The 12,820-nt window shown below is 39.6% G+C and overlaps 1 protein-coding gene across 2 annotated transcripts in view; it reads right to left on the bottom strand.

Moving 5' to 3' along the window:
• Window positions 1-12,820, bottom strand: part of LOC129780569 (myotubularin-related protein 13) — a 48,691-nt gene that overhangs the window by 15,499 nt on the left and 20,372 nt on the right. For both annotated transcript variants that reach the window (XM_055788954.1, XM_055788956.1), the window contains 4 exons: window positions 12,618-12,773; window positions 12,331-12,549; window positions 12,142-12,266; window positions 11,982-12,070 (listed from right to left, as the gene is read on the bottom strand). In XM_055788954.1, the coding sequence (XP_055644929.1) occupies window positions 11,982-12,070; window positions 12,142-12,266; window positions 12,331-12,549; window positions 12,618-12,773 (589 nt within the window). The remainder of the gene's footprint in view (window positions 1-11,981; window positions 12,071-12,141; window positions 12,267-12,330; window positions 12,550-12,617; window positions 12,774-12,820) is intronic.

Raw genomic sequence — 12,820 nt, 5'->3', positions numbered from 1 at the left:
GTACATAAATACCTTGGAATACAGATTGACAGTCTGCTAAGTTTTGGAGCCAATACTAAAGAGATTTTAAAAAAAAAGTTAACGAACGTCTCAATATGTTAAAAATCATCTGCAGGATCAGGAGTGGCTCTCATCCTCAAACCATGGCTAACATTTATAAATCATTAGTGAGAAACGTTCTAGAATATGGTTGCACTATACAAAACAACAGCAGTAATACTAATAAAAAAAAGCTGGAAGTTGCTAACAATCAGTGTTAAAGAAAAATAACCGGCTGTACAAAAAGTACTCCACTGAATGCTCTAACTACTTTGGCAGGACAATATCCATTGCACTTGAGGCACGAACTAGTAGCAAACAAAGAAATCGCCCGAGCCATCTGCAGAAATAATGCTGTAGCTAGACAACTAACGGAACTAGAGGATCTGGATGAATTAGAGTTGAACAAATATAGTTATCTGGAAAGGATATATCTAAAAAATAGGGATATATTCAATGATATCATGCCAACAGTAAAACTTCAGCAAGTAACGGTCGAAATCTGTCCGTTCTTAGAAGGGTTAACTACAACCAAAACCGAAACAAATCAATTTAAAATGAAGCAGCTAGTTTTGTTTGCGATGAACAACAAATATAGAGGAAGACAGCGCATATTTACTGATGCATCAAAGGAAGGAGAGAAATGTGCGGTAGGAATTTATATGGAGAGCTGCAGAAGCAGATACTACTATAGACTAGAAAATGAAGGAAGTATCACGGCTGCGGAGATAACGGCAATCAGAATAGCATTATCATTTATTCAGCAGACGGAGTTAGAGGATTACGTTGTGTACACCGATTCGAAATCGGCTTGTTTGATTTTAGAAAATGTGAAGAACGAAAAAATGGGTGCCACAATGGTAGTTGAAATACTTCAGATCGCCCACTGCCACGGGGTTGCTATCCAGTGGATCCCGAGTCATATAGGGATAGAAGGGAATGAGATAGCTGATAACTTGGCCAAATTAGGAATTTCCGACGATGCTCCAACCTACAGGAATATGTTGTTTTTGAAAGATGCATTTTACCGACTCAAATTGAAAACTCAAGAAATAGCCGACCAATGGTACAAGGAATACTCCTTGGAAAAAGGTTTTACATATGTACTGCACAGAATTCTCAACCGAGCCATGGTATAACCGAATAAATATGAACGGACATGATATTAGGCTTACTAATCGTTTGATGACCGGTCACGATTTTTCAAAGTTTTGGCTGGCAAAAATGAAACTTGAGGATTGCGAGATTTGCGAAGTTCCAGAGACGTCCGAGCACGCAATAATGTACTGCCCCAAATATGATTTACTTCGATCGAATTTCCAATTTGAACAAAAATATTTGAGCCTAACTGAGCTGTATAAATCGAAAACACTCGAATTATATCAAGAAGTAGTTGATTTTGTTAAGCAAGCCAAGTTAAGTTTGTAAACAATAATATTTGATGTGATAAACGGTTAGCCGTCACGCAAACACCGCTGGGATTTATGTTTGCTGGCCATATAGTCTGTGACACTGGGCCAAAATACTGGAGCTGACAGCTGTCAACTCCAATCAGACGAAGAAAGAAAGAAAGACTAGCAAATCATTCTCGTTGTGCAATTTTCGGTGATTCGAGCTTTAAATGGTCAATAACGACGCCGGCCACGTCCTTACAGTCACCAGGGGAAGGGAAGGAATGTTAGAATGATATTCGCCGCCCGAAGAATTTGTTAGTATTTTTGTGTTGTAACAAAAACAAAGATGTTTATTGTGAAATTGACCTTAGTGGGAAAATTGATTGTGTGTTTAGAAAGTGTTGAAGTTTATCAATCCGCCAACTACTGTGCCCATTTTTGTATAGGTAAGCGATAAAATGAACAAAATAGCTTTATTTTTCATGCTACGCATTCTACACATCGTAATACGTATGCTCAATATGCCAACAAACATGTTTTGTTCGCAAACATTTCAGCAATTTTGTAAAAAATGTTTTCGAATAATCACAGCTTAAAAGCATAACTGACGTAGTTCCATACAGCTTTTGTACATCGTTCAAAAATTAACAATTTCCAGTATTTTGTGTTATAATACTACATTTGAAACAAATTCTCTGTAGAGTCCAAACATGCTATTCATGACAGTGTCCTATTACTCAGCGTTTTCTTATATTGGGTTGGGGAAAAGAAATGTCGTATATTGTCAATATATGGCAACACTTTAACATATCTTATGTTGTACTTAACGCATCGGGTCATACTATACAGCTATTTAAAGACGACAATCTGTGCTACAAGTGTCGTTTTGACAGTGTTGTGATTGTCCTTTTCAGTCTCAAGTTAAAGCGCCTCAAAGATGGAGTCCACCAAGTAAGAAATTCGCCATATTTTACGTTTTTACTACCTGCGCACAGCTACATAGCACAGCGTTGGTTTGATCGATTTCGTTCTGGTGTAGTGGCTGTCGAAGATACACCCCGTACTGGTAGGCCAATCGTCGAGGAGACCGATAAAATCGTTGAAATCATCCAAGTAGACCGGCATGTGAGCACTCGCACGATTGACCAGGAACTGGGTATAGACCATAAAACCGTTTGGAACCATTATATATGGTAATTATCCAATTATATATAAATTGGATAATTTTAAGTATGTTAAATAAAGCGTCAAATTTCGATCAGAAATACGACATTTCTTTTTCCCCAACCCTATATAATATAAGAATATAAGAAATAATTGAAACGCAGTCCATACCGATAATATTTGTTCATCGCGATGAATGTAGAGAATAAATCTTGCTTTTGGTTATAATTACTTGAATTTCTTGAAGTTTCAGGGTGATTTTTTTATTAATCCGTTTATTTTTACAGGCTTAGTTACATAGGTTTAAAGGAGCCAGACTCTTAACTATATTTTTGCTAAAATATATTAGCATGTTTCTTCAATTCTATGGTTAATAAAATAGGAAACCGATTACTCGCGGTCGACTCGAGTTCAGAAAGTTTCAGGGTGATAGTGAAAATAATAACATTGATAATGAAATCAAAATAATATTGACATTGCTGGTAAATTGAATTCGTTTTTACCTGTCCTGCCACAACTATCATAGACTCGCAACAAACCCAGAACACCTTTTCCAAACCTACTCGTTTTTTATTCGACAAGCACTGGAACTATCGACGGAGACGTTTTGACTATTATCTGAAATGTAAATTCTAATACTACAGATGAAGGAACCTGCCGCTTACGTCAAGCTATGCGAGAAAATGTTCATTGGAGCGATTTATTGTCGGCATAAATTAACGTAAGCACGTGAAACCTGATCCATCAGCTAGGGGAGGCGATCTGGCGTAGTGCTAACAACCGTACCTCTCACGCTAAAGGTCACGAGTTCAATTCTCACTCCTGACATCCATTTAAAAAAAATGGAAGTAAAGTGACGAACCAGCCAAAAGTGTTGAAAGTCACTATAATACAGGAAAAACAAAATGATCCATCTGCTCGAATCACCAATCACCCAATCATTTCGTCTTCTTGCTTTCAGATGAAACACTTCGCGTACCTCTTCGATTCTCTAAACTACCATATAGATATCTAATTCGCTGTAAGATTAATCCATTGGTAATTGATAACCTCTTTAATTGAATCCAGAGTCGAGGTTCACCACCTTATACGTTAAGTTCCTTTCACAAGGACTGCAACCTTCGTCATGCATCGTAAACCAAGACTGTCTATTATACTTCTATGATTCCGCTGTAAATTTCGATTCAACCACGCATCAGGAAATACGGGATATTCCAGAACATACACGATTTGTGGTTATCTCACGGATCTAGTAGTCGACATTTCGCGAAGTATGTTCTGATAGAATGTTTTTTACTGATGGACCGTACTAGGATTTGGCGATCTTTTTGAAAAAGATCGATTTTGACGAATCGATTTTCTAAACGGCGAAGAGATCGATCCATTGATTAATTCGGTACCAAAGAATCGATCTTTGGTGAATCGATCTTTGAAGGCTCCGATTTCTTTGTAAAATTCAGGGAATACAAATTTCATATTTCTATTCAAACATCAAAATAATTTTATTTTGTTCTCCAAAAAACTTTAAAGCCTAGAAAAATAGCATTTTCCAGGACATTCATCTTGTACTGTCATGGAATTATTTAATGAAATAAATTATTATTAGAAATTTCACAATTGGTATTCGTTCAGAACTCAGCTAGCAAAAATTCCATAAAATCTCATGTCATCATTAAATTTTATCACAATTTTCAGTGTCAACCTAGTGAATGTGATGGTGTAAATATAACTTGTAACCACTTGTTTTGTAATGACCGAGCTTGCACAACTGCTTCTCCTAGATATGCGACTAGGATTGTGCGATCCTTACAAAAAGATCGACCTTGACGAATCGATTCTCAAAGCAGCGTAGCGATCAATTCGCCGTTTAAATCTCTACCAGAGAATCAATCTTTGGAAAATCGAAAGCCTTTTTTCAATTTATTTATTTTATATTTTTATTATTGATACGCAAATATTGCTTTTAGCGCCAATTCTATAAAACAACCTTTCGACTGGAACTGATGTCATAATTCAGTTCAGTGATCGTATGAGCCACTGGTTGCAATACGTCGCTATCTCAGTTATGATCCTGTCGGCTTTTGTACAAAAGTAAATCATAGACGAATCAGACTGACTTTGTCAGCAAGCTCAATGAAGCCATTCAAATGTTGGCATCATGTTTATCGTATTTTTGAAGTGGTCTTTGAGGGGATTATAATCGATGTACACTGAAAAACAAATCAAAAAGTTTTTCAAAGATTGAAAAAATCGGAGAAAAAGATCGATTTTAGCGATTTTTTCGAGTACAAAGAATCGATCCAAAAAATCGGAAATCGAAATGGAAAAGATCGATCTTCTAAAGATCGATCCAAGATCACCCAATCCTTCTTGAATGGCGTTAACGTTCCCTGTGGAACTTTTGCCGTCTCGACGTATACATCAACTAGCGTCATTTATTAATAATACTTAGTTGAGATTTCTTAAGCCAGATAACACGCCTTGAATGTATTCCGAGTGGCATGCTCTTGAATACGCGTGACCACTGGTTTTGGCATATTTAATGAAACCCTAAAATTGCGGAATTGCCGCAATCTATCACGCTTTGGAGAAAAATGAATCCTTGTCGATTGATCACTATTTTATCTATTCAGATAGCCTCAGCTCAATACAAGCTATCCGATCGATAAAACCTACAAGAGCACCATTTTCTTATGAGAATAAGACAGCTCTTGGGTATCTAGTAAAAAAAAATCTTACAGAATTACATTAGCCTGGGTCCCAGCCCATTGCTTCATTCCAGGTAACGAGAGAGCGGACTTGTTAGCTAAGACTGGCGCCTTTTAAGGCTCCAGATTTTCTTTGTAATCTTCGTCGGTACGCACTCTCCAATTGGCAACACACTTAGAGTGAAAATAACATGGATCGCTGGTTGCATACAATTATTCCTAGGATACCGACAAACACATGATTCAAGAGATTGAATGTAGGTCGGGACTTCATTCGCGTGATATCCCGCCTTATGTCTAATCATTCTTTGTTAGATGCACATCTGTATCGCACTGTGATCGTTGATAGTAATATTTTCGTTTATCAATGAGAAAGAAAAAATATGAACAAAATGATAAACATTTTGGTGTAATTCTGATAATAAATTAAAATCAGTTGAGCACAACCCAACAGAAAAGCTCCTTTATTAATTTTTGCATTGGATTATAAATGCTATGTTTCAAAGCAAAGATTACCCGGACAAACGTAATACACCAGACAAACGTATGCCGTCTGATGCTCGCTAACGCTCGGTCGGACATAAATAAAGCGTCGTCTACTATGTTTCAAACTAACCGGGCAATCGGTGGAACACAGGTTTGCTTGCGAGAGGCCGCCGGCAATTTTTCATTTTGCTGCGTATTTTTGTTGCACTATCATGTTGTATTGATTAAATCTTATTTAAAGGGTGTGTCACATCAAATTGCATCACGGAAAAAACGCTGTAGAAATTTAATTTTTAGGACTTATATCTTCAGCTTTCGCTTATAATCAGATAAGAGTCTATAGATCACGATGGACATGCTTCACTGTCAATTTTTCGTAAATTTGGAAAAATGTCGTCGAACGAAAAAGAGCGTCGTGAATTAATCCTGTGCACTCATTTCGAGAATCCGGAGTTGTCACATCGGGACATCGGTAAGATGCTGGGAATCGTCCAATCTCCACGGTCAGCAGAGTACTAAAACGATACTTCGAGAACCTAACCATCGACCGGAAGGTGAAGAACGGCAAAAATGGATGCTCCGTCCGTGAAAAAGATCACAAGCGCGTAGCTAAGCAGTTTAGACGTGATCCGAGAAGTTCGGTCCGGGATGTCGCCAATAAGCTGAATTTATCAAGTTCATTCGTCCAGCAGACCAAGCAGCGGGAGGGCCTGCGTACATACAAGGTTCAGAAGGCTCCTAACCGCGACGAAAGGCAAAACATGGTGGGGAAGACGCGAGCCGCGAGCTGTACACCGAAATGCTGACGAAGCCGCATTGCCTGGTAATGGACGACGAAACCTACGTCAAAGCGGACTTTCGTCAGCTGCCGGGCCTGTTTTTCTTCTCCGCAGAGGACAAATTCAGCGTTCCGGAGGAGATTCGCAAGCAGAAACCATCCAAGTTTGCCAAGAAGTACATGGTGTGGCAAGCGATCTGCTCTTGCGGAAAGCGGAGGGCCCCTTCGTGATGACCGGCACGGTAAACGGGCAGGTTTACCTTAAGGAGTGCCTACAGAAGCGCTTACTACCACTATTGAAGCAGCACGAGGGCCCGACCATCTTCTGGCCGGATCTCGCTTCGTGCCACTATTCAAAGGACGTGTTGGAGTGGTACGAAGCCAACGGGGTCACCTTCGTGCCAAAGGAAATGAACCCGCCCAACGCGCCGGAGCTCCGCCCAATAGAGAAATATTGGGCGATTATGAAGCAGGCCCTCCGGAAGAACCCAAAAGTTGTCAAATCGGAGGCGGACTTCAAGAGAAAATGGATTTCTGTTCAAAAAAAACTACATCCTGGCGTTGTACAGAACCTTATGGACGGGGTAAAGTGGAAGGTGCGAGCATACGGGCTTGGGCTCGAAGTATGAATAAAAAGAAAATGCCAAAAGTTGTTTAATAATTTTTATTTTACTGTCTAAAATTTTCAAAAGGTTCGGTCTACTGGGCGAATTTCTACAGCGTTTTTTCCGTGATGCAATTTGATGTGACACACCCTTTATTATCCGAATATTCCATAAGACACCCGTTGTCGGAACTGTTTTTCGGGTAAATGTCGCATTCGGGTATTCGTCATATTCGGATATCTGTTGCATTCGAGTAAATGTTACATTCGGGTATTTGTTACATTCGGATATTTGGTACATTCGGATGAATGTGCATCGGACACGTGTTTCGAGTGAATGGTATTCGGGTAAATGTAACACAACCGCCAGAGACATCTTAGCTAGTCGCGACCTCAACCTAATACTCCCTTTTTACCAATTTCTCAAACGAAATTATATCAGTGTTTGATTCCCTCCCTCCTCATCGAACTAAACTACATCACTCGCTCCATTCTAGTCCTAAATCCTAATCCTGTCCAATCAATCTAGCGTTAGATTTAGTTATTATGAAATTGTTAGTCTTAATTATATAGAACATTTTATTTTAAGTTTAAATTTCACTCTGTAATAGGATTGAGCGATCTTGGATCGATTTTCAGGAGATCGATCTTTTTCATTTCGATTTTCGGTTTCTTGGGTCGATTCATTGTACCCGAAGAAATCGCAAAGATCGATCTTTTTCCTTCGATTTTTTCGATCTTAGATTTTTTTTTTCAATGTACATCGATTTTAATCTCACCACCTGACAAATTTTATAAACATAATGTCAACATTTGGATAGCTTTCGAGGATTTCAAATTAGTGATATGGATCGATATTTAAGAGATCGATCTTTTCCACTCCGATTTTAGATTTTTCGGATCGATTTTTCCTACTCACAAAAAAAGTGCGAAAATCGATCTTTTGCTATCTTTTCGATCTTTATGATTGTAGAATTAGTTTTTATTTGTTTTTCAGTGAACATTGATTTTCACCAAAAACCGCTGGAAACCTTCTTAACATTGGATCCCTTTCAAGGTTGTCAAATTAGAGGTCGTAAATATAGGAGAAGCAGTGTAAGTTTGGACATCTTAAAACAAGCGGTCACAAGTTATATTTACACCATTACATTCACTAGGCTGACAGTGAAAATTGTGACGAGATGGGATGGTGACATCAGGTCCAGCTGAAGCGTTCTTTTCTAGAACTGGGACTACTACCAAGATTTCGACTAAATGCCATTGGATTGGATTCAACGGGATTATTGTTAGTGGAGTTCTAGATGAACATCAGTCGTTAAATTTCTAATAATAATTTTCAATTAATTTATTTAATGAAATAATTCCATGACGGTTCAAGATGAAAGCCCTGGAAAATACATTTTTCCTTGGCTCTAAAGTTTTTTTTGTGACTTTCATTTTGAAAATAAAACTGAAATGCCTCTGATGTCTGCATAGCAATATGAAATGTTTTTTTCATGTTTAAAGAAAATACAATTCTTATATAGAACAAGAAAATAAATTGGAAAAAAGGCATTCGATTTTTCAAAGATCGATTCTTTGGTACCGATTGATCCATCAAGATCGATCTTTTTATAAAGATTGCCCAATCCTACTCTGTAAAGTTCGATGATAAGTAATTGAGTCTGATGAATAAACTTGAATTTTTGGGAAAAAATACTATTGCCGCCAATTTGAAGGATGAAATTGATGTTCTTACAGCAGAGTTTCGATGTCTCAAGACTACTCCAGTACAAAACCGTGGCAAATCTTCCTCAGAATTGAGATCCAGCAGCGGAAGCGTTTGCTGGTACCACCGGAAATACGGAAATCAACCGAATCCTTGCGCATTAACACGTAAAAAAGCTTATCGCAAAGTTTCTCGCATGGATCGGCACAAGTCGGTAGTACTATCGAAAGCCGCTGATTCGTAATTTTCGACAAAATAATCTAGCATCATTTTCTTATTAACATTGACTGATTCCAGCGACAAGACAGGATAGAGGAAAAACAGTTCCGTTTTCCCTGCATGCAGCGAACAAGAACAAGAGTACGGATGTATTGGAGTAAATTAAATAGGAAGTGAACACTGGTATAGTGTGTGTCCATGCCATATAATTACACCTCGGGTGGCCTCAAAGCAAAGTCGATTGCACCCAGAAAAATTTCAAGCAACAAAAGACGTTTCACACCATATGTGAAATGGGAATACGTAGCCCTTTGAGCAGCAGATGGGGAAGGCCTCTTCATTTCGCCTCAAGTCGTGTAATCAATACCGAAAATTATGTTTTTTTTCCAAGCAGCAGGTAGAATCTGAAATATATGATAGACAAGGACGGAATAAGTACTATGGCGTAACGTGTCTGTGTTCTATCGAATATGAGATACCAACAGGAAAGAATGATTTGTGTCGTTTCCTGGCATTAACTAACGTCTCTCGAGTCATTTAAAATCTGGTCGGATCTGGAATGTTTTTACAACAGTATGTATTGAAATGCTGATAAGTTCATCGCTATTCATTTTGTTCAGGTTTAATAATCGGGAAGTCGTTGAAGTTGGCTAAATCGACCGTGTGCAGCGTTCTCAAACATTTCCGTAATCGACATACTATCGATCGGCAGGGTTATAGTAAGCGTCCCGGTGGATCTGAGGATCGGTAATTGCATTTGAAGGTGTTGAGAACGACTAGGACAAACTCATGGCTGTCGGATTATATAGCCCTATTCTGTATTCCGACGGCTTGCCATTTCGTTCGAGTTATAATTTCGCTTTCCCTGTTTCGAACGATTTGCCCATTTAATGGGCCGAATCGGTCGAAATACAGAATAGGGGTGATAATATCGTCAATAAATTCAATGCCAGCCAAAGCACCGACAGAACGATTCGTCTGCGATTCGTTTTGATCTTTCCGTGCCAGTAAGAAACCAAACAGGACACTGAAGTAGAATGGATACCGAAATGTACAATAAGGAGGGCTTGAAAAAACAAATTTTCGGACAAAAGCTGAAGAAAAGTGGAAAGGTGACTCGGGATGCAACAGAGATGAAGAGATGGTGGAAATGGAATATAGAGATGAAATATATTCGTTTCTATACGTCCAGATATTAAATTACTCAAGCTTTACAAACGTTACCTACCACATACTGTAGAAATTCAGAAGCAGTTACGAAAGATGATCCCGAACTGATGAGAAAACGACAAAAAAAACATGGAACAAAGAATCATCCTATTCGTTCGAGCGATGCAAACAGTCACTAGTTGAAGAAAAATTGTTTCATTTCCCCGAGTCCTCGAAGTAGACAACTGCGCATCGGATACTATATGTTGCAACATTTGTTCCCCAAAAATTTTCATCGAGCAGAAAAAGTGCTCAACTTTTGGTAGAGAATTAACTGCTGCACATCTGCAGATGAAATACGGATCACTTCCCATTGACTTATACTTTGACCGCGAACTCGAATAGTCGTTTGTCTCACAAAGTGCGATATCTGACATTAATAGTAAAATTTATGAGTGGCATTCGCCACATAAGTGAAAATAATAACATCGTTTGCAGTGGACATACCTTATGCATGATAATGTTTGCGCCATTGAACTATTTCAAAATTAGAAAAAACTGTCAAAATCTTCGGTTTCGATTTAGATTTAGGGATTTTTCTGAGAGTCTTAAACTATGTTAATCATCGATCGAGTTTTCACTTGTTGCAATAACGGCCTCAACACATTTCCGGAACGCATGGCAGGTCCTTATAATGTAACCTGGATTAATTTCTCTCCAGGTACGGGTCAATGTTTATCTGAGGCTTGCTGTACTCGGATGGCATTTAGAATAGGCCTTGGCCTTCATGACGCACCCTGCTGAGTAATCCAGCGGATTAAAATCGGAGCTGGATGGCAGTCACATATCCTTCGCCCAGAACAGTAGATGTTCCTGCAAACACTTCTGAGCGCGGTTCGAGGTGTGGCACGGAGTCCCATCTTGTTGAAATACAACATTTGGCTTCGGGCCGTACTGCTCTTTGATCCAGGGAAGAACATACTTACTCAAAATCCTGATGTAGGCACCCGCGTTTACTTTGTCGTCTTCTGGAATTAACACCGGGTTCATTTTTTTGCCATCTGAAATCACCAATCCGAACACCATATGCAAACAGGATGCTTCGTCAGATACACGTGTTTATCCGGGAGAAAACTAATATAGCGATCGGAGTATGAATTTGATACGGGATCAACGGTAATGCTCTCGTCAGTCAACAGGATTACCGGAATTTTTTGCTTGAGGAAGTCTTACATCGCTCGACTCGTAGCTTCCGAATGCGGTTGGTAAACGTGTGAGTTTTTTGCGTGCTCTCGACTTTGCCTCATAATTTTCCTCTACGATCTTCCGTGCCGTAGAGTCGGTGATCCCGTGTTCCTTCGCCATTTTTCTCATTGAACGAACTGGATTCGTTCGAATCCTCCTTTCGTGGATAGTCGTTCTTTCTTTTTTCGGTCTAAGACCCTCTTCACGGTCCGGAACAATCTCACGGCGATTGAAATGTCTTTTTGCGACATTTGTGCGTGGGACAACTCACGAATACGCTTCTACTTCGTCATGGTGCAACGGTCAAACTAAGGAAATCGGCTTTTTTTACTCGCAGCCTATTATGATATGAATAATAGCTTACGTGCATGCAAAGAAAACCAAAGCATTGTATGCACAGGTGAAACGAGAATCTTATTTGTACGATGGTGCGAACATTATCACACATGCGCTATATGCCCCACATCAATAACACAACCATACTCACATCAAAGAAGGCCTTCTCGTCAATTTTCTTCGAGGGCACCGGTGCAGCCTGGGGTGGTGCTTGTGCCACTGACTGTACCTCAGCAAGTTCTGCAATGGAAAATAGTTCAACTCACTTCGGAACTCGCCACTTATCTGCGTTCAACAATCGAAAAACTTACCAATATATCCCTTGCAGTTGCAGTCCTCCATTGCGTCGTAATACCTCAGCTGGTGCTTGTGTGAATCCAGCACGAACCATCTCTGCTTCCAGTTTTTCAATATTGCACCCCGTTTGTATAGGTAGCTAGAAGAAAACAAAAAAGTCAGTTAACAATTTGTCCAATGGGAACCATCCAAGCGGTAGATACCCTTCATGTGTTCTATCGTCGGCAACATTACTGCTGTACTGCTCGTAGTAATGCTGGCTCGTAGTGTTGGCCGTATTCACACTGGATGAAACGCTATTGTTGTCGCCCTGGTTGCGTGCCAGCGTTTGCTGGTTTCCCTCAACCGCCTTGTACTTGGTACAATTCTTCGGCACCGATTCGGCGCACTTTTCGTGGTACGTGTTACCGCAGTCAACGCATCTGAAATGGGTACATGATCTCCGATTGGTTATGCTTCCAGGCTAATAGATTTTTTGGTGAATATCTACCGCAGGCCGTTGAGTAGCGGACCCCACAGGACATTTCCACAGTGGTTACAATTGATTGGTGCCGAGTACGCATGCTTCTCGAACCGGTGAGGATGCAGGAAGTTCTCCTGGTGATAACCAACCTGGCGACCACGCATAATAATCTCCAAGGTGGACCTGTGGGAATAAACAGTTAGGGTACAATTACTTACACCTATTGAAGA

This window comes from Toxorhynchites rutilus, chromosome 3 (assembly GCF_029784135.1).
Source record: "Toxorhynchites rutilus septentrionalis strain SRP chromosome 3, ASM2978413v1, whole genome shotgun sequence".
Taxonomy (NCBI): Eukaryota; Metazoa; Arthropoda; class Insecta; order Diptera; family Culicidae; genus Toxorhynchites; species Toxorhynchites rutilus.
Note: the sequence above shows the minus strand (reverse complement) of the source record. Positions and strands in the feature narration are given on the sequence as shown.